This window comes from Chroicocephalus ridibundus, chromosome 5, assembly GCF_963924245.1.
Source record: "Chroicocephalus ridibundus chromosome 5, bChrRid1.1, whole genome shotgun sequence".
Lineage (NCBI taxonomy): Eukaryota > Metazoa > Chordata > Aves > Charadriiformes > Laridae > Chroicocephalus > Chroicocephalus ridibundus.
This window is the reverse complement of record NC_086288.1, coordinates 29,478,704-29,501,500: the sequence shown is the minus strand read 5'-3', so window position 1 is coordinate 29,501,500 and position 22,797 is coordinate 29,478,704. Positions and strand designations below refer to the sequence as shown.

Below are 22,797 nucleotides of genomic sequence, written 5' to 3'. Positions count from 1 at the left end.
CCAAGTACAAAGATCCTAATTGTGGCTCTGAGAAGTTGAGGATTCAGAGCATACTCCCTAAGAATTATCACTATCTACCTGCCTTCTTCTTACACTTTTCATCATCTGTCTAGTACTGGCCTCTGTTCTAAGGATATTTACCTTAAACAGACCTTTTGTCTGGCCCAGTATAATCACTGGTATGGTCTCTTTGTTGCATTTCGAAAGAGGTTCTGTGAGGACTGCCTTGACAGTGCTGCCTTATTTTAGTTCCTTTCTATATGAGGAAACACTTCAACCCAAATGTTATGTTAGATGTCAGGGAGACAAGAAGGGGAGCTCAACTAGAACACCTAACAGCACATCACCCACAAAAGCTTCAAAACAGCTTTCTGTCCAACCCTGTGGAAGTTTTCATTCTTGCATTGCATACAAATCCAAGAAGGCTCTCATTTTAAATACAAAATGCCCCTTATTAAAGGCAAAACACTGATTTATTAGTGTAGCTATATCTGAATTTAAATGAATGTTTTAATTCTTCTATATATTCTTATTAAAGTAACATGATTTCTTGAAAATTTCAGAGCCACCTTTTAAAAAGCTCACAAAATTAATTCCAATACTCACTTCGAAACTTAAGTATTACTCCTTTTGCTCCAGTTTCTTTACCAACAATTATAGCTTGTTATGAACATTTCACAAACAACAATTTCATAACCTCACCCTATTCTCCTTCTGAACACTGAAAACTCATTTTGAAATTTCCTAACAGTTCACAGAGACCACGAAGTCAAAACTGCTGGCATTATATCAGGTTAAGTCAGAAAGAAGAACATTAGACACTTAACACATTCACCCCAAAGCTCAAGAGAGAAAGAAGAGAGCATGCCTTTACCACTCTTCAGTGAAGTACAGTAGAAATAACCATTCCAGGCAAACTCACAGTAGGTCATACCAGACATCTTTATCTGTATTAATTGTTTCGCTTCCATAACTTCTGTAGTAACTGTAGCTCTGCATTTCAACATACCTTTCACTGAAGTTTTCCTAACTCGGTCTGGGGTTGATCAAAGGTATTAGACCTTGAAAACAACAGGGCAATGACAACACATCCACAGACGTTAAGAGCTAATTAAGATGAAATATTTCCAAGGGACAATACATTGTTCAGTCTACAGTGCTTTTTTTCAGATTTAGTCCATCCATATAAATGACTAATTAAATATTAATTAGAGGGTTAGTGTTTGAGATGGACAGCACTCACAAAAAACCAACATACAGCTTTAACTCAAGGCAGTTAAACCTGTTAGGTGTTTCAGTGACAAAATGGTCTACTGATTTCCCCCATTCGTATCCTCACCTGAGTGGAGTTCTTTTCTTCCCATGTCACTCATCATCCCCTCAGTTGGTTTATGAAGCCATATCTTACACTGCACACTGGCACACAAACTGTTTTAAGTTGGTTTTGCTGGCAAAGATGCCAGCTTAAAACTCCCTCTTTGAAAAAAAACATCAAACTTCCAAAGTACCTTTGAATTGGCATGGGATCCCAGCCGGAAATTAAAGAATATTCAAAAAGATGTCTTTTATCACATCTTTCACACCATACAGAACACAGCCCAATAATATTTAAAAAAAAAATGGTTTAGGTATTTAAAAGTTGTCAACATCCACGAGGTTAACAGAAATCAAGACTACACAACCTTCAAAGAAACATTTTTTCAATTCCTTACCACTAAAACTTATCTTCAACTTGTTTAATAGAGCTGTAGTTGGATTGATATATTGTTTCTTCACACACTAGAGGAAAAAAAAGTAGGATTCTTTCCCTTAGGGAACTCCCTTGCACTGAATGTAGTCAAAAGGCAAGGCTCAGCACATCTCCTCCAAAACCTTGGAGCAAATTTTGTCTCTGTAGGTTAATGTTGCATTTGAAGGTACATGAACATCTAGCAAATTAAGGATTCAGTGCAATAGCTTGAATAAGTTCTTCGTCTCCCTTGGTGGTATGATTAGTCTAGAAGTAGGGAATGTTAATCTTGCTTTTTAAAAAAAGCCATCAATAAGAATCAGTTTTACATTTCTTTAAAGCCTTCCTTAAAGGCAAAAGGAAAGGTGTTTTTTGCTGTTTACTTTTAATAGTATTGAAACCACCGGTATTAGCACAGACTATAACTATCTCCTCATATTGCATTAACAGAAACTGCTGGAACAACCTAACAGTAAAAAATAAATGCAATATTCATCAAGTTCTGAATTTAGACAGACTGTTTTTACCTTTTCCTCTATTAATCACCAAAGCATAAACAAAACTAGTCTGAGATGTTCAGTTCCCATTCAGCTATAAACTGATTTTCAGGCTTGATTTATATACACAGCTTCTTTTATGCTTTGTTTACAGAAATTCTTTTATCTGCCACACTAGCTTACTTGATAAGACACCATTAGCAATAATGGAACATATTTCATGCAGAAGCCATTATCTTTAGCCTAAGATGTTGTTAAAGTTCAGAAGCCATTAATAAAATGTGGTGATTTCTTATGTGGCTAATGGTAGACCACATAAGTAGTGGTACTTAACAGACGAGCATTAGTAGCTCCATTGGACACAGATTTATCATTAAGTTGCTGCTATTATTGTATGTGCCTGGCAAAAGCAAGACTCAGTACTCAATACAGTACTATGCATCACTAGTTATAAAAAAATGACAGCAATGACCAGCTTGCTGCCCAGACTGGTGGCAATGCACATAGCCTGCAGAAACCACTGTTAAGTGATATTTCAGCACATGTAAAGCAGTTTCATACAAGCACACCTCTACTCTACAACTAGAGAGAACACAGTCACAATTGTCTGCTGTGGATGAACACAATGTGCTTTAACAGCTAAATTCTCTCAGTGCTACAAGTATCAGAGTCACATATCACTACTATTATTGAGGGGAAGTTTTCATTTAAACGATTAAAATGGTCAGACAGGGTACTTACTCCGAGACACAAACTAGCAGAAACACTGCCTGATAAGCTCCACTGTCTCTGCCCGAGTTTTCTGGTTAGACTAGTGTATCACCCTTTTTCTCACCTCTTAACTACTTAGGCAACTGAAGTAATTGCTCTAGCTCTTTTGATAGTCTTTTCAATGTTTTGTTTGGGGGATCTCTTTGGGCTTCCCCACCCTCCTCTTTTTTTTTTTTTTTTTTTAAAAAAAAAAAAGACAACATTGCATGAAAAGCAGTTACACAGCTGCCACCAAGTGATTCCCATTGAAATCAACAGGAGCTGCTCTTATGCAGAGGCCTGTAACAAGGGCCCAAGCATTTAAAGCGCTGAAAGCCTTTGTGCTCTATACCCTAAGTGGATGAAGGCAAGCTATGCAGGGGGCTCATTCAAAATTAATGCTACATCAGGAAGTGGATGAGGGAGAGGGAAGGCACTTAATAATTGATCCACAGTTTGTTTTCTGTGAATTCTGAAATGTCTTTATGTACACGTTTGTTTTGGTTTGCCTTTTTGTGTTTGGTTGTTTTTTTTTTTTCAAGCTAGAGAGTTTTTAAACTAAAGTCCCACTACAAAACCAGAGTGAAATAATGACAAGAAAACTCCCAAAATAGCACTTTGATAACAACAACTGCAGAAAAATATCTACCCAGAAGGCAACACAAAGATGGAATAGAAAATAAGGCAGGTTTATTCAGATAAGGCAGGTTTATTCAGATAAAGTATGACTATCTTCTCACTTTTAGATTACCCTCTCAAAGTTAAATATCTTCTGCTTTATGAACAAGTGGTGTATTCCCCAGTCCTGCTCTTCCTGTAAAAAGTTACAGGTTTCTCTTTTCTCCACGATTTATACAGAAGTCCAATCCCACCCCACAACACAGACAATGTCCATCCTTCCAACTTATAAAGGCCTTTAGGCTCCTCAAGCTAGGAGTCTAACCCTGCTCACATGAACAATTTTGACAACACAGCTACACCAAAATTGTTCTACCTTGCTCAATAAGAGTCATCTGCACTCATTTCAAGGACAGGTTACAGTGGCAAATTGGAACAACATAGCCTTTTAGAGACCAATAATGGTCTGACCCTAGTACACTAAGGAGATTTTAACAAATAGTACTCACTAAAGTTTTGATAGGTCTCCAAAGATACAAAAAAAGGAGTCCCACCAACTCTCAACTTAAAATACTTAGGACTTTACAGTATGCTTCTAATTAGTGTAGCAGCAGCAACCACCAGCAGCTTCTTTAAATTTCAGTCCTGTACTCCAGCCTCAAGTCACATCACTAAGACCTTGTGCTTCAAAAGCAACAAGCCTTCCATGTGGTTCAAACAGTAGACACGGCACATCCCTCAAATCTTTGCTGACCGCGCCAGTCTCTACCATGCCCCACACATTCCACCTCACCTGCTTCTACACAGCTCAGTCCTGCAGCAATTGTATGTGAAGCTGAAACGTGAAATTCTTTACATCAAAGTCAGAGTTGCGTGTACAGTTTTCATATTCACCAGTCTTATAATTTGACACATGGAGTAAAGAAGGATTATTTCTGCAGATATTATTTGGGAGGCCTTGTACCAACACTGAGACTTGCTGTTTCAAAAAGAGATGCTTGTGCATTACACTGAAAAAAGGCACATGTTCATGGACAAAAAGTTTTTTGGCAAATGTAACAAGCGCCTTATAAAATGGTACAAAAAAAGCCAGTGCTGGTTGGTTTTGGTTCCCCCACACATACACTTCTTCCCACTTTCCTGTGGGCTGGTGGCTGGACACCTGTAACACAGCCAGCAAACTGCCCCTGTAGAAAGCCCTCTCAGAGCATGGCAATGACCATGCAGGAGTTCCTGTGGGCTAAGAGCATAGAAGCTTTCAATTCCAGGTGACAGGGGTAAGAACACATAGAGACACAGAGCAAGACACAAAAAGGGCTACCTTGGAGAATGGAACAGAGAGAACAGCCTCTGCAAACTGGAGTAGAGAACAAACTGAAAGGAGGGCAAAAATCAACAAGAATCAAGTATTTATAAGAGACATAGTAATTCATCCAGGCAGTAATCAGCTGCTATTGACAAGAAAACCACAGATAACAGTGGAGTTGAGTCTATCATTGCTGTCATTTATTAGGCATGACATTTCAAATAATATATGAAATACTGGATCACAGTGAGTTCACTGGAAATCCAGCGGACAAAGTTCTGGGAAGGTTGAAGGCAAAAGCTACTGTTGCCCACATCTGTCCTTTTGCCTCTGTTAGAGGCTAGCAGCTCTGCAGAACAGCTGACAGGGTCATAGGACAATGCTTCCAACAGAAGACAAAAATGGCCAGATGGGAGCCGCAACTCATTCACCTGCTACAGAGGCAAAAATCTTTCAGTATCAGTTGCATCAAGATTCCCACTGGTTTTCTTTAATATGCAAAGCTATTACTGCATCTGCTCAGGAGCTACTTCCTCTCCAACAGGTATGAGAGTGGTTTAGGAAAAATGAAGGAGAACAGAGGCCAGCAAGGATGTAAACCAGGTAAAAATGTAATTGGCTTGCATTCTTTAGTCAAACACACTAGTTACTTGCATGGAAAAGATGTTGCAGAATAAAACATTGATTCAGATGCCACTACAAACCTTTAGACTACCCAGGCAATGGTTTTGCCTGTGCTGAAAATAACAGGACATCTTGTTAAAGGAAGGAAACAGCTTACACGTATAAGAAAGCAAAGTTTTTAAATCACATTCAGCCCCACGTAGCTGAAGTGGGAACACTACTGGTGACCATGCCTGACCTGTTCTGCTGCTGCTGGGAGAATACAGATAGAGGGAAGACCATTCCAAAAACCCCTTCTTTCCATGTAACAGGAATTAGATGGGTTTACAGTGCCTTCAAGTCCTGCTTTTCAGCACACAAGTCAATGAAATTCTCTTCTAGCAAGTCAGGAATTAATTATTTTTTATATATATAAATAAAATAATGCTGTCTTTAACTATGTACGCATACATATATAAATGTATTTCCAACATTAAATGCATACTAACATTTTGTTTGCAACAAAGCCAACAAAAAGGATACTACTTGGGAATGGATAATCATGGCAAACTGTCTTCAGAGAGATCATTTGCCACCCCTTCCAATAGGCCACTCCAATGAAGTGCCTTATTACCAGGAGTGGCAGGGTGTTTGGAATAACGTTTATGGGAAGGCAAAGAAACCAGAGAGGTAGCTGAGGGAGCTGTCCACTTAAACTTAAGTTCAAGTTAAGTTCACATTACAATAAGCTTGGTAGACTATCACTGTTCTTTCTTTCTCCAAGATCACTGATCAATTAGGAGAAAACAGATAACAACCATAAATCTTACTAAAATAGAGGAAATCAAACTGCACTGGAGGAGCGTACCAAGCAGCACATACATCTACATAATAGTCCTCACCGGACTGAGCTAATTTTTAACACATCACAATGCAAAACCATTTTACCTAGAGTTGAAACAGGCTGTGCCAGTACAATCAGTTTAAGTTGATCTATACAGGGAAAGGAGGAGACAGTCCTACCATCTTCTCATACTTCATTCTTGCAACCAAACAGCAAGTCAATAGAAATTGACATAGATGAGAGAGTTCTCAGTCAGATCTAGTAACTGCTATCAGTCCACTAAAGTTGTACTAACACATTTGGTTCTGTAGCCTTGTGCCAGCCTCAGCCATTTGCAGCCCCCTGCTTTCTTTTTGACACCAGAATTTGCAAGGCAGCACACCAAAACCAGTCCTGAAACTACCGCCATAACCAAGGCAGAAAGCGGCCCTGCTACAGAAACAGGTCTTTCCAGTCATTCCGAAAGGAAAAAAAAAAATTGAGTTAGACTACTAGGAAAGCAGCAAGGCTTCACAACCCCCTGGATGCCCAAAGAAAGAGAAAGAAACAAGAGGATGTTTGTGATATCAAGAAATACTGATTAAAAACTAGACCTTAGTTATTTTTTTTTAACTGCAATCATACATATTTTATATTTATATATACATATTTTTATAGCCTTCACATCAGCCATATGGCTGAATTTTCATCTAGAAATGAATTACATAACTCCTTGGAAAACAGGGCTTCTAATTTTAAAAGTTTTTACTCTTCTTTTTTAATTATTTTAATTACCTATTTAATTATTGTTGGACTGACTGAATTCACACTTATTCCTTTCGACACACCCACGTAAACCAGGAGTTGGGAGGACAACTTCTACAAAATTCTCTTTTACCCACATGGAAAAGGGAACCCTTCTGTTTTTATATTTCAGTAGCAAAAATAAAAATCTGAAACCCTTGCTTTGTGATTATTAGAACACCCCATTATACTCCCAGTTGAAGTGGCTGAGGATGCTTGCTCCCCCTCTTCCTCATTTGCTGGTAGGACCCAATGTTTTGAATTGTCACCTTTTCCAAATTCTGTTCTCCAGTCTGAAACACTCTAACCACATGGCATTGCAAACACAAACTTGAGAGAGTTCTTCCACAAGGTGAGACGGTTAATTGAACCGTGGCATGAAGCAACAAAGCCTTTGCCATACATTATCTGTGAACTTTTTTCCTCAGTGTCTCTGCTTTTATATATAAGCCATTTACAGCACACAGAGGGAATCCTCTTCAAGCTCTTTTTAATCAGAGCTGGTTAGAAAACAGAAGGCAGCAGCAGAAACGTGATTCAGTGAGAGGGAAGCACAGAGAACCTAGCCTCAGAAAGGAAAATATGTGCCCTGCACATGGGTATATAAAGCAAAGGTGTCTGACAGGGAGAACCTGTGAGGCAGGCTCTGACAAAATGATAGACACCAGGTGGATCTCCTAGGGGTGACACCCCAACACGGTGTTACTGCATCTTTGCTTGGGGCACCAGAGCTCAGTTGAGAGAGTCTGCCCTCCTGACACAGATGAAGGCCTGACATAAAATAGTGTTTCACGTTATGGAAGATTTGCCCCTAAATCAAAGTAAATTAAGCTGGACTCTCATTAAACGTAAGCTACTAACACTAGGAAACACTCAGTAGGCTGAATTATTGCAAACATCCTTGCAGTCTCATTTATATCACACTCATTACCCTGTAACAGTAGCTTGCTGGAGCTATGACAGTAGTTATGCAGGTTTTAATTCATTAACACTATATGCAGGAAAACAAAACAGAAGTCTCTATAAACGCAAAATATTTCATGCATCTAAAGGCTAGATATCTCCTTTCAATTCTATATTTGAATACACCACTACAAAGAAACACCACTGTTAGAAATAATTTTACTTGCCTATTGAGGAGAAAGAGAACATATTTAGGCAGAAATTCCTACAATTCTTTGATTTTTCCATAAGAAGTTTTGCTGTTGAGAAAACCAGGTGGCAACACGTACAGAATAGGCATACAAAACATAATATGTATTTGCCTCATTGCAAAAAAAAAAAAAATCTTCCATCACCATACATCAGGAACATTGCTTGAAATGATTTTCAATATTATTTGATGTAATGGAGCCTTCACTAGGAGCAGAGGGATTTTCAAGGCCTCGAAGAGGCATATTGATTTTTCCCAGTTCTGTGGGAAATTGACAGTTCATTCATAAGATCCTCTGTGTGTGCTGAAATACTTATTCTAAATGCTGTCCAGAGGAAAGTGACTGGAAAGTTAAAACATTAGCTGAAGAATATGATGTGGAAATTGATGCATATTAAAATAAATAAATACTGCTACTGCCATTTGCCTCATCTATTTTATATAGCTAAAGGAGTAGGATCTGACTGGTTTTAGCACCTCCGTAAGTCAGACCATCTGGAGGTTATACGAGACCACACTGAGCCAGAGTTTGATATCAAATCAAGTACCCCTGACTGCAAGCCAGCGTGCTAGTGACATTTTTAAATGCCAGTGTAAGGGGAAGGCTGGACTGCTCTAGATCTTTGAGTACGTTACAGGAGTAGCTACACTCTGTGCTAACAGGGACATCCATGCATACCAACCTTATACCTGTGCAAAGTCCTGCTGAAATCAGTGGAAATCTATATCCATAGTGATCTGCAAGAGGGGATATTTTTTGGCAGAAGCAGCAGCACAATCACAAAAATTGGGATGTTTCCCAAACTCACACAATAGTACAATGGAAAAGAAACAAATTAGGCCTCAAAGCAGTCAAGAATAACCTATGTTTTCCTGGATTTTGCACTGTAAAGCTGTAGTAGAATGCAGTTCAGCACCTCGGTAAAAATGGGTAAGTGGGGTTTTTTTATTTTTTCTTTATTGCATTGCAACATATTTCCTAATTTTTAATGGGGGAAAAAATATGGAAACTGGTACAAGAGTACAAAGTCACTATGGAATGCTAGCTAATGAAAAAGTCAGATATTTAGAAGAGTTAAAAAAGCACTTTAATAGTTAATGCTGACAGTAACTTCTGGGTCATGACTAGCAGAGATGGGTTACTTCATGAGCTGTTCAGCTCCTTGCTCCTGCCTACATCAATAAAACAATTACAGTCCTGTTGACAGCCTACTAGCCATGCATTTGCGAAACATGCTGTATATTTTGGGAAAAGCAAAGTATGAAGGCTGATTCTATTCTTACAGTGCTATAGTTTAAGACTGAAATTCCCTAACTGGCAGAATTAGCTCAGGAGATTTCTTTGGGTCAAAAATATTCTCTCTCACCTCCAGTTGTAACTGGATACAAAATATTATATTCTAAATGCTTACAGCAAATCTTCACAGGTTACTGCCCTTGGTTAATGGAGTATAAACCGTTGAAGTACCTAGACTGAGCATTTAACAACACATCAGCTTCTTACTCCAAATTTATAAGTTGTAGTAGCCCTGGTGCCAAAAACAGTTTATAATGCATTTTCAACAAGAAGTCTATTCGTAGGAAAGAGGCTCAAAAGAAAAGGAAGTATTGTTTCACTAACTGTAATCCCGGGTTTCTTATCCTCTACTAATCATTAACTATTGTGTCTTACAGAGTTTAAGGAATAAAGAATAAATTAAGTTTGCCAAGAAATACTTCAGGATTGCAGTAATCTATGGAACTAGGTTTAGAGAGTGTTCTTTAAGATTACATACATAGTTTCAAACTCCTGTCCACTGGAGAGGACAGAGAAGTTCCTTACACTTTTCTTTCCTGCCCACAAAAAAAACCCAACCAAACTTCTCCCTCACATTTTCCATTTGAAAATTAGTCTACATCTATTGCACTACCTGATATAAGTAATCTTTTTTTAAAAAAAACAACCAAACATGTTTACTGGGTTCCCATTTGGAAAAAAAAAAAAAACCTTTCTTCCCCAGCATAGGTCATGCTTACTTTCCCTGTGTGCCTATTATATACTGTACTTGAATATATACATACATAATAAATACAGTAAAGAGTTTCTCATGAAAAGACTGTCTTACTGAATACAGGTAACATGTCTACGTTCAAATTCAATGTTACAGAACATAGATCTGTTGCCTTTATTAAGAAAACATCAACATGTAACAAGGGGGATAGGACTAGGACCAAAGATAACTTGTTTTCACACATACAAACTTTCATAAAATGTTTCACTTGCAGAATTATTCTGTTGGGGCTTCCTGTACTCTGGGTGCCGTTCATATGCATCAGCTTTTCTCTGATTGGGACACTCAAGATTCAAAATTAACTCTTTGAGACAGATGTGCCACTAGGTAAAACTTACTATGACAATTCAATCAAGGTGAAAGACTGGTAAATACATTTACCAAATTCATCTTTAACACAGAATAAAAGTGCGTAAGCTGCATTTGATAGTTCCAGTAATATTCACTTGAACTATGTTGACATCAAACACAGGAAGTCGCACAATTAGATTTTTCTAGTTCTTGTGTCCTTATGTTTCTTCAATCTTTTATAAACTAGAGACATCAAATAGCTTAAAACAATAACATTTACAAACACATAGTTTTGACAACACAAACACATAGGAGAAAGGAAACAGCTTCATCCATGTTCCTCATCTATTTCTTTTTGTATAACCAATGACACAGTCTGCCACAAGGGAAGGCAGGGCAAGGAAAATTTTTATTCCAGGAATGACCTGCACAAATCTGAAATAAGTCCCCTGGAGGCAGCTAAGTTACTGTATTTTTATATGCATTTAAAAGACTGGGGCTACATCTGCTGAAAGACACACTGAGGAATTCAGGAATCCCAAGCTCACAACAATGCATCTATTTCATCAACACGTACATCACCGCCTTTCACTGTTACAAAACATTTGTGTATTTTCCCAAGACAAGCATCGTTCTGTTTCTGGCAAGACCACTTGTCAAATACTCTCGAAGTGAGCTGTGCTATTAAGAAATTTTAAAAAAAAAAAAATGTTTCCACTTCCACTGCAAGGGTATTTTCCCAATGCAGTTTTTTTAAAGACCAAATGCTACAGAATACATTTGAAAATTGCATGGGACAAGCTTCACATTGATTTTATTATTTATTTTTTTTTAAACCACTGTGGCAAGGGAAAATTACATAACCAAGGCCGCCTCCGTGGATATCTGAAAACCAGCTGACATCAGAAAATGATCTTCTGCCCCTTTGAAAACAAGCTATCAACAGCATACAAAATTTAATAAGCAGTCTATTTGTTGTCCCTTAAAGGTCAGTGCACTTTTCCAACACTTTTCCCATAATACACTTACATAACTTTATTCAGTTTTCTTTCCAATATCTTCCTGTAATTCAGAAAACTATTTAGGCTCCCATATGGTTGCCATCAAAACCAGCAGATGCCAAGCAAATTAAAACACAAATTATGACTTGTAATATGCTGATGTATCATAATTGCAGCATATCTCACAACTTACAGTGAATTATCAGATAACACAAAGAGTTCTGAAGTGTCAATGCTTTCTATACATCCGTCCGATTAGGCTAGGGTCAGTGGAATCAAGAGTGGATTGAAATTCAGGGTTAAAAAATAGTATGTATCTACAGTTTCCACCAACTACAATAAAGCATAGAGAGCAATTCAAAACAGGTCTTAGAACTAAAAGTCAGCTTAAAACTTCTTGCAAAAGTAGAAGGGGAAAGAAAAGGAAATGGTTCTTGCCTTTTGGGAAGCAGGGTGGCCTAGTTTTACTTTTTGCATTGTACCTTTGACATCATTCTACATAGCAGTCCAAGGGCAAAGGGGAGGAGAAGGCATTGTTTGTTTGCTTTCTTTAACTACAGAAAAACGTTGTCTATTACCTTATATTAAGGCTGCGGCTCTCATCTAAATCAGATTACATTATGGTTTACCTAGACAAAGACATAAGGGTCATAAAAAAAAAAAGCACTGCCTATTCCATCAGCCTAGAAAGGTAGCAAACACAATGTGGTGCTTTCACAAGCTAGTCAAGTTAAAGCACAGGTGTGCCCTAATGAACAACCAGCAGAAGAATGTCATCTGAGGAATGGAAAGGAAACATAATAACAAGTTCTAATTTTTTATTTAGATGTATTTGTGCCTATTTGGTCTCATTTCCCAAATCTTACTTTGGCGATTGCCAAAAAGGCTTTCCTTTTCCACGAGAGCATAGTAATCCCATAAAGTAAGTTTTTCCGAACAAACACTTCCAGCGTATTTACCCATTTTAATACTGAATTTCAAAAAAAAAAAAAAAGCCTGCAAATATACCTAAACCATTAATTATGCATAGACTTAGTGGATAATATTGTCTTCTACAACAGTATGAAACACATAGACAAGAACACATTACCTGGGGTGGTACAAGACTGAGAGCATACTGTTACCTTTAGTTACAACTACATATACAGCATTAGAATGCAACTTTCCCACATTCGTTGTTCTAATAAATCAGTTGAATTTTTTAAGAAAAGAAATAACAGACTAGCCCAAAACCAGAAATTGACAAAAAGGTCTGATAACTTACTTTGCCCATATTCTGCGGCATATAAAGTCTCCGATTTTTTGTAATATCTTCAGTTTAAGTAGCATGTACAATCATTCCCCACATAATTTCAACAGATCTATAACATTCCTCTGTTCAAGGAACTGACAATTTTCTTGTCAAAATCATTACTCTTCCAATTCAGTTCTCTTTATTTTTAGTCTTTTTTTTTTTTTTTTTTTTTTTTTTTTTTTACGATGCAGAACAGAGAGTATTTTCCCATTTGTTTACAATAAAATTTTGAAAGGTTGTGTTAAAACCACTACATAATGCTGCTCAGGTAGAAGATTCAACAAAGGTGTTCTACACATCTCCAGGTTCACAAGATCCCTGGAGAGCATCATGGGGTTAATACGATAACCTTTTCATCATTTCAGTCTACTTACAATGACTATATTCGTGGCTATTTTTGATTATCACTTCCTGTGAACAGTCAACCTAACTTACAATTTTCATTTACAGCTTTTCTGGCACAGTTTCATGACAGACTATTGAAGGGTTTGCTGTTAATTCAGTAAAAACAACATTAAAATGTATTCTACAAGAGTAACTGCCTATGTTTTCACTCCAAATTATGAAAGACATGGTAATAAGTGCAGGCTTCCTAATAAAGAGATTAGAATATTCTGAAGAAATTACTAAACTCTTATAAAGTACTTTGTGGATTTCAGGAAGTTTAGCCAAGGACACAGATGAGACAATTAGCATTTTGCAAAAAGGAAAATCTGTAAGCAAGGGCCACACATCAAGCAAATGGCAGAGTGGGCGATTCACTCAGCTATGTATACAGGGTATATAGCTTCTTATAGACCAAAGTGCCTGAAGAAGCAAGATAACATGTTTATGTATATTCCACCATAATCTCCCTCTTTTAGTCCAAGGACACAACACACAAGTGTTCCTCACACTTTTCTGCTCCTTGCTAAAAAAAACATCTGTGTTCACAGCAACATATCACGGAATCTTCAGAGTTGGAAGGGACCTCTAGAGATCATCTAGTCCAACTCCCCTGCTAGAGCAGGATTGCCTAAAGCACATATGCCCAGGGGAATCGAAATGAAGCAACAGACAAGTGAAAAGAACCATGGCAAACTCAACCACTAAAAACTGAGCAAATAGTATGATAAAAACAGCTACTGTAGGGTCAGAATACTACAAAGCTTGCAACCACTCATCTCCACAGGTTGGTCTTATGCCAAGTAAACATTTACATAAAACTGCAGTCAACTTCACTCTAGCAGCATACTTTCTTGATTAAGGAAAGGTATTTCACTATAAACATGTCACTAATCAAAACTCCCATCCTTCCAAAACATCCTCTTCAAGCATCTTTACTTTCCAGGAACACAGACACAAGGTTAGCTATGAATAGCTGCTAGCCACGTAACCAGCCTCTATTCTCACAAAGGTGATAATCACAAACTCAATATTAGTCAGAAGGTTTCTCTCCTGTATTCTTCCCCACCTTCAACCATAAAATTTCAAGGTGTTTCCCCCTGCGTCCCCAATTCACCTTTCTAGTCCAAAGTCCATAACATATGTCCATAACATATGTACTCAACTTGTCTTCAAAGCCCCTCAAAAATACATTCACCCTACCTGGGTTTGTGCGTGTTTCTCATTGCTAAATGGAGTATCTCATGAAAAGAGGGGAACTGTAAGAGCCTTCATTCAACTTTAACATTCTAAGCAGTGATAAAACCTCATAATTTACGTGTGTGTGAGAACGCTCACCCCCTCCCTGTGGCTACAAAATTTGGCATATACATCCAAAACCAGCTGATTCTCTTTCAAACCCAACACATTGAGAAGATGCTAGAAATACACTTATATGCAGGTTACATTTCACTATACAGTTCTGCCTACTCTATAGCCAGTGCTAGAGTGTTGCAATAAGATACTGTGCAGTCAGGAATCCCTGCAAATGCCCAACCAAGCCTCCCATGGGCTAGCACTTTAGGGATGGGTGGGAATACTGTTTCCTCCCTTCTCCCTCCTATTATTGCTCCTACTACTACGTGGTAATACCTAATCATAATAAAACCATGCCATACACAACCTCGCCATTGTGTAATCACTGCCTTAAACAGCACTGTTCAGAGAACTTAAGCTGTGATTTTTTTTTTATTTATTATTGTTTTTATTTACCAGGGATATCAGCACAAACACATGCAGATCAATTCGTTCTCCAGGCCTGGGTGCTTAGCTGCTCCCTCCCCCACCACAAAGCAGATGAGGGGGAAGGAAGGAGGGAGGAGGAAAAAAGGAAAAGAGGGGAAAGGAAAAAAACAAACAAACAAACACAAAAAAGCAAGAAATCCCCTTCGCACCTACAACAAAAGCAATTAGGAGAGCCGGAAGGGATGAGGAACCGGCAGCCTGCCGAAGGTGCAGGAATGCAGCACGCCGACTTGCCCGGGAAAAGGCTACCCGGAGCCGGGCGGGGGGCGGCCAGGAGGCTGCGGGGGGAAGGCTGAAAAACGGCCTCCGCGCCTCGCGCCCCCCATTCAAACCCCCAACCGCCGGCCTCGCGCCCAACTGTCACACACAACACCCCGGGGCTCCGCTTTTACACCTCCCTCGGTTTTCATTTCTGGCCGTGCCCAGCCCGAGAGCGGCGGCGGGGGAAGAGGAGGAGAAGGGAGAAGGTGGCAGAGGAAGACACGAAGCGCCGTGCGACCGGCCCACTTACCCAGAAAATGACATTGAAGCCGAAGATGAAATATTTGATGCAACAACTGACTTCAGGCCCCTTGTAGTGCTTCCCGGACATCCTCTGCGCTCATGAAGACACTTTGCTCGCAGCCAGGGTGAGAACCAAGTGGGGGGGGGAAATGAAAAAATAAAAAAATGGGGGGGCGCTGGGGGGGAGTAAAAGGAAGGGGGGCTGGGGGCGGCGCGGCGCGCAGGGCTCAGCGCCGGCTGCGCGCCGTGGGGAGATGCGGCAGGAGCGGCGCGGTGGCGGCGGGTCGACTCCGACTTGCCGAGCGCCGGGGATGGCCGGCGAGCAGCTCCCACCTCCTCCTCCTCTTCTCCCGCATGGAGGAGGCCCCGGCTACTCGCGGTGGGAGGCGGGAGGAGAGAAAGAGAAGGAGAGACTCTGCCGCTGGGGAAGGAGCCGCCGGAGGTACCCGGGCAGAGGCACGGGGCTGGCTACCGCTACAGCCCGGCGCGGCGCTGCCCTGCCGGAGCCGCCGGCCGCCCCTCACCCTCTCGCCTAACGCTCGCTCCCCACGCCCCCCGCCCTCACAACGGCAACGGCCGCCACGCGCCCCGCCCCACTCGGCGCCCCGGCGACGTGATTGGCGTCGCGTCCCGCCAATCCGACTGCATCCGGCTGGCCGGCCACAGGCGCCCCTGGGGGCGGTGCGAGGGCTGCTCGGCGGCGACCCGTCCTCTACCTACCCCAGCTCCTCCGCGGCGTTCCCCGGCGGGCGGGGAGCGCGGCCCGGCGGCGGGGGTGGCCGTCAAGTGGGTCCCAAGGAGGGGCTGATGGCAGCGGGGCTGTGCCCGCCGGCCTTTGTCTGCAGCGGCGAAGGCGGGGGGCGACGGTGCTGCCGCCTCGGTTACGTAAGGGGGCCGTTGGGCCTGAGGCTGGCCGTCGGGGCGGCCGTTGGGGGCAGCCCCCGGCTGGGTGGGTATCGGCGGCCGCGCCTGTCAGCGCTGAGGTAAAGGCGGTTCGTTTCGTGTTAGGTGCCCGTCGGTAGTAACGGTATTCGACGAGCCCGTCTCTTCGTTAACGGGTTTGTAAGTCAAAATCGAGGTTTCTGCCACTCTTCTGCGACACCTCCCGCGGCAAAGTCCCCGGCGGGTTGCCCCAGCCGTGGCCTTGCACAAAACCCAGAGGTGCCGGGCCGGGGGGTTCCCCGCCTCTTTCCGACAGCTGGGGACGACCCAGGCCGGCCAATGCCGAGGCAGCCTGGCTGGCGTGAGGGAAGGGAGGACAGCGCTCCGTAGCATGCACGGGGAGAAAAGCCAGGAGAGCAGCACGGTTGGCTACGGTAATGAGGAGCAAGGCGATAATTGTACGGTGGAGGTTATTCTGAATGGGTGCCTTCAGATCACCTCCCATGTGAACTCGCATGCACTACACGCACAGGAGCACATGAACTATTTTACAATGTTTTCTAGAGTTCATATTTTAACATACTCTGAATTTATATTGAACCTGCCAACTGTAAAGTTATGTGGCTTAGTTGTATTGATACACTGGGATTCAGAGTCCACGTGGTCTGGCATTAACAGCATAATGAATAGCATTTCTTTGCTGAAGAATATCATCATTTCAGTGTTTCGAGTCTTCAGAGCTTTCTGGTCCAGCTGTAAGCACAATATTTTTAATTCAAAAGATGGAAGGCTTCTTTGTAATAAATTACATTTCCCACCTCTACAAGGTTGCAAGATAATACACTTCAAAAGTATGATATTATTAGAACTACAAAAGATGGTCTTTGTTTCAATATCACTTCATGTTGGTTATGGGGCCTTGGTCATGTGTCTTTTTTGAGAGAGAAGAGAAATATTTGCCCATCAGCTCTGGTAGATGTTGAGAAGAAAAATCATCTGCTGAAATGGATCCATGAAAATAAGCAGTGTTATTGGTAAATGAGAAATTAATACATGTCTATACAATTTAACTGTGATTGTATAGTTTATCACATGAACGTTATCCCTGCGTCTATTGTTAGAGTATTGTTAACACTGTGTCTTTGCAAGACCATGTATGGGAAGAGGGTAGAAAAGGGTGAATAATTAGTAATGAGTAGGTTCTGTACCAATGAGTAAAAGCACATCACTTACAGGAGGGTATGGTAATATGTATTATATTAAGGTGCTGTTTTTACAAGTGGATTCAAATATTGGTGACAACCTGTACAAACATTTATAATATTACTGTCATAACACCCTACTAACACCGCGTGTTGGCACCCTTTAGCATTTTAATGCTTCACAGGCAACAGGAAAATATTGCAGAGTAATATTTATTACGACAAATTCAGTAACAATCTCAGATGGTTTACCTATTAATCCCTTCATTCCCAATCAACAACTTCAAAAGAAATGCAGCCTGCATCAATTATAGCATCATATTACATGACTTCACTTGCTTTCTCAATCGAGAATAGTCTTATTGACAAGTGTAATTTTAAAGTCAAAAGCATTTCACATTGTCCCATCATCTGATCAGCTTAAGGAGAACTTAAGACATCTGGTGTTAACACCTAAACTGCTTACCTGAAGAGGGTATTGAATGCATAACTTTTTAATTCACTTTGTGCGTACAGTTCCTGTGCAGCCTCCGAAATGAGCAACCAGACAGCAAAGGCAGCAGAACAGCTTTGATGTAGGTAATTGATCTTTCAGAATGCCAGCTGGAACAGAGTCCTCTGCACCTGCAACAGCCTCTCTGGTTTACAAACACATTTTGTCTCCTGTCCTAAACAAACAGGGATAAAAAAAACCCCATCTTTGGCTTTTTGCCATCTCTTGTGGATTGCTTCTTACATGCTTTGGCCACCTAGGTCTGGAAGCTGAGCAAGATGACTGTGACAGCGCTTTAAATTCACTGTTAGTTACCAGTCAACACTGAGTTCCAGTGTGATGTTTTGGCACAAAAGCCCGAGGCAATACTAAGCAGGAGCAATATTACCATTCCTTGCAGTATGGCAAGACAGTTATTCAAATTCTATTAGTTTATAATTCATCTGTCTAGTCACAGGAGTACTAATGGACAGTATTTCAATGACAAAGCAACGTTTCTAGTAGCACAGTGCTTCATAACACTAGGCAATGCTTTGATTTATTACTGACATAAGAGAAAAAGTCCCATCTACTTCGTATGTCTAAGACGTAGATATCAACAGACGACTTCCTGACCAAAGACTGGCCAAGTGTAATGTTAGTAAGTGCAGGAAGTTTGAGAAGTTCCTATCTTAAAAGGGTTATAGTTGCAGACTCTGAAATTCTTACTTCCCACCAAGTGAAGAGCTCTCATCCCAATTCCTCGATTCAATCATTTCTTAGATCCAGCACCTCTGTCTTTGTGTCAGCTCCTGTTTTTTGATCTATGAATTCTTTGACATTTTCCAGGGAAAAAGAAATGCAAGTCTGAGTGACTCAAGATGAGAAATGGCTAAGCAGCATATTGAAGACTCTAGTTCCATGAGTTATCGCATTGGTAATCTCACTACGTGCCACATTTAGTGAGATAAAGGGTTGTGATCTAAGAAAAGTTTGATGTCTGTGTCCATAAGTCTAGTTATTTCCTAGATACTTAATTGAAATTCATAGGATAGCAATATTTTTCCATGGGGAAGCCATAGAGTTTTCTGACATACGGAAGATTTATAGAGTCAGAGGTATTATCTACCTCAGAATATTTCTCAATCTAAATGTCATATAAGCTTGTAATGCCATACCCACCCAACATCATTATAATCTGATAACAACATTGTTGTTAGGATGATTCACAAAGCATTAAGCATGTGTATACATCTACAGAGATAGAGGCCAGAATCTGAAGCTAAGGTGTACCAACCAATAACTGATTGCATTATGTCCAATCTTACTTTTTCAAGACTGTGTGTCTGAGCCTCAACTTTCTTTCTCCAAATGCTGCACTTTTGGCGTAAGGATCTGTTAGTTTGTATGTTCTTAAAGTAAGAATAACTATATAAAGAAACTGTAAGTTGTATTCACTCCAGTTCTCACCAGCATTTGGCAAGTTTTGGAACAAAGATGATGAGAGCTACTAACTGGGATGCAAATGACTTGAAGAGAACTACCAGGTATCATCAATAATGGCCACAAAGTCTCCTCAGCCAAGCTCTGGTGCTTGCAGTCTGCAAGCTTGTTTGTTCAAGATGAGCCCAGACAAGTCTTGCAGCAGTCTAAGCAGATAGACGAGGCGCAGCCTCAGAAGTTCCTTTGTAGTAAACATATGCAAAATGAGATATGCAGACCATTGGTGCCAGAAATGCTGCTTTGAAACCATAGGGAAGAAAAATGCACCCTGCTCTTTCTTTCCTGTGAGAGAAGGAAGAGGTGTTTTTTGTGCCAGGCACCTCGAGCCAGGAGCTGCTACCTCTGCTGCTTGTGAGAGGAAGGGGTGGGAGTGGTGACACGCTTCCTCATGCTGTGCGGTCAAAGGCAAGGGAGCAGCCGGGGCTGCAGCTGCACCACGGGGCTGCTTGGGGCAAACATTCAGAAAAGCAGCTCTGTTTCTGAAGTGCAGTGCCTCAGCAAGCCCCTGTTCTGGAGATTTTTACAGAGCTTGCTCTTACTAATTCCCTGACAAGTCTATACAACAGTGAAGCAAGAATAGTATGACGTACCTGGCCCATAGCTCACTGTCACACTGCAGGTGTTGTTCCAAACGCCCTTACACCCAAACTGGCTCCAAAGTGCATTGACTATAAAGTAGTTCTTACCACCATTTTATATACAGGACAGTGACAGGGCTTAATGAGATAAAACTTGCATTATTCTACAAAAGAGAGACAGATTTGCAGTGGTGAATTAGGGGTGGCTACAATCAGAATATGGGCAGTTGCCTCCCCTTTCATTACAGGTGCTACAGGACCACGATAGTTAATATGGATATATACTCAGATTCTGGTAAGTGCCACATTTATCCTTCTAACTTTGTATTGCTACGGGCACTGGACAAACTCTGCAAATTTGTTGCTCCCTTCCCAAACACAGACTTGTGTATACCTGAAGGTTCTGGTGTAATTTGTCCAAAAGGACAACAGATGTTTATCCTATGATGGGACATCATATGATTATCATAAGTTAAGGTCCATTAAGTTTTTCAAGGCCCTCTGAGTTGCTCCTCAGCCATTCTTCATCAAATAACACAGGACATCCTCACTTCACAGCTCAGAGGTTTAACATACGGTGTTTGCTCTGTAATAGCACTCAGGAGAATGAGGATTTCCTCTGAGTGTGTTTTTAATGGTGATAAGATTTTCTGCAAATCCCCCATCTTAAGTAATCTTTGAGAATGTTTCCCTTCAAGGGTTTCCTTTACTCAATCCTAAGCCACCTGGGCTTCCCCCATCCCTGCTCCTGTGCAGATTTTTTGTTTTTCCGGGGAGCCTGTATCAGAGTTGTCCACATGAAAAATTCCTCAGGAATCAGCCTGGCATCTCTTTTCAGGCAGATCTTTAAACCTGTCAGAAGGTCAGGGAGTGGGAGCAGGAGGTAGGATGAGAGAGCATAAGACTGCAGATCTGGTTGTTGCAGGCTTTAAACACAAGTTGCAGTCAGAGTGGTGGGAAGGGAGGCTAGCAGACCAATTAATCTCAGAGCCCAGCTTTTAGAAAAGCTTTCAGCCACGGCCTGGTTGAGAGTTGAGTTAAAAGGTGTTGGAGTAGATGTTTGGCCAGCCTGATCAAGAGTTCAGCCCCCAGACCTCTGTGCAGGCGGGGCCTTAAATCATCTTGCCAAGAACAGAGTGGGAAAAGCCAACTGTGCAGCAAGCTCTCATTTTAAATCTAAGCAACACTTTTTCCATTGTTTTTTTTGATTCAAGTGGCTGTAGAGATGCTGTGATCTGAAGGGACTCTATGCCATTGCCTTCACAGCAGAGAGTTGATCCAAAACCCTCTGGGGAGAGTGATGAGGTCCTCAAGGGAGTCAGCACCTGCAGGAGGAGGCCCCACATCTGCAGTGCAGTCCGGCTGCAGGGAGCCACCTCCTAACCTCTGGCAGGAACATGCTTGTTCATCTGAGCTATGGCAACAGCAGTGGCAAAAGGCTGCCATCTTTGCTGTGACATGGGTGACTCCTGTCTGTCAGACTGCATGAGAGAGCGTACCCAGGGCCTCTAACAGTTTATTAGGACTGTACAATAGTTCTGCAAGTGAGCTGATAATCCCAAGGAAGGTGGTTGATAAATTTAACCTGATGTCCTCACAATTTTGTGTCTGGTTCTTCATATACGCCTTCTCTATTCGCATCTGACAAGAGTTACCACGTAGCAGGATCAAAGATAGCAGTTTCCTTTACCTTTGGTATTGCGACTTTTGATTTCTCAGATGTTATGCAAAGACAGCTGCCACAGTAAATATAGTACTTTTAATAGCACCAGTTAAGAGGTATTTTACAGCAATATTCTGTGTAGTTTATATTGGTGGACGTGCTTAGGAACAAGGTAAATAAAAAACATTTTTTTAAACATTCCCAAAAGGCATAAAATAGCAGTACTAGAGTCATCACAAAACCATACTGTGTTTTTAGGGCTTTTTACTTCCAATAGCATCACAGGAGGAATGCACGATGCCTGTGGTAATGCTACATCTTTGGCAGATAGTCCTCTATGCTCAGCAATAGCATGCCATTTGTGACAGGATCAAGTAGCAGAAGACTCAGGCCACAAGATTCTTCTACTTACTTGGGAACTCCAGTATTTTGAAGAGTTCAAAGAGCAAGTAAACTGGGTCCAGGCTTTGTTTCCAGACTATTTCCAAATGCAAGGGTACACTTCATAAATAACTTGGACATATTACCCTTCAGGCACCTTTAAAATGAAGGTACTTCAGAAAAATACACAATTTACTTGTTTGCAAGTCCCGTAAGCGGAAATTTCCAAGGCTTTCTTACTCTCTCCTGATATACTAACAAAACCAGAAACCTTCCTACAGATGAGAATGTTCTTGTTGGGTTGAACAATTACTTTTGAAGTCTGTTTTTTCTGAGGCTTGTCATTTACCGTATGCTTCACTACTTATGTTTCTCTGTGAGTTTGGATGGGTGGAGTTCATTTTAATTTCCTGCTCTTCTTCTACTGTGCTAATTATACCATCAGGTTTTTTTTGCTGTCATAGTGCTTTAAGGAAATTGAGCTGTGAGCAACTGATACATACCTGAGACAATATTTGTAAAA

At 41.0% G+C, this 22,797-nt stretch overlaps 1 protein-coding gene across 2 annotated transcripts in view; it reads right to left on the bottom strand.

The window, feature by feature from the left end:
- TSPAN5 (tetraspanin 5) overlaps positions 1 to 15,740 on the bottom strand; it is an 85,795-nt gene extending 70,055 nt beyond the window's left edge. For both annotated transcript variants that reach the window (XM_063335856.1, XM_063335855.1), the window contains exon 1: positions 15,601 to 15,740. In XM_063335856.1, the coding sequence (XP_063191926.1) occupies positions 15,601 to 15,681 (81 nt within the window). In that variant the 5' untranslated portion in view covers positions 15,682 to 15,740. The remainder of the gene's footprint in view (positions 1 to 15,600) is intronic.
- Positions 15,741 to 22,797: the final 7,057 nt, after the last annotated feature.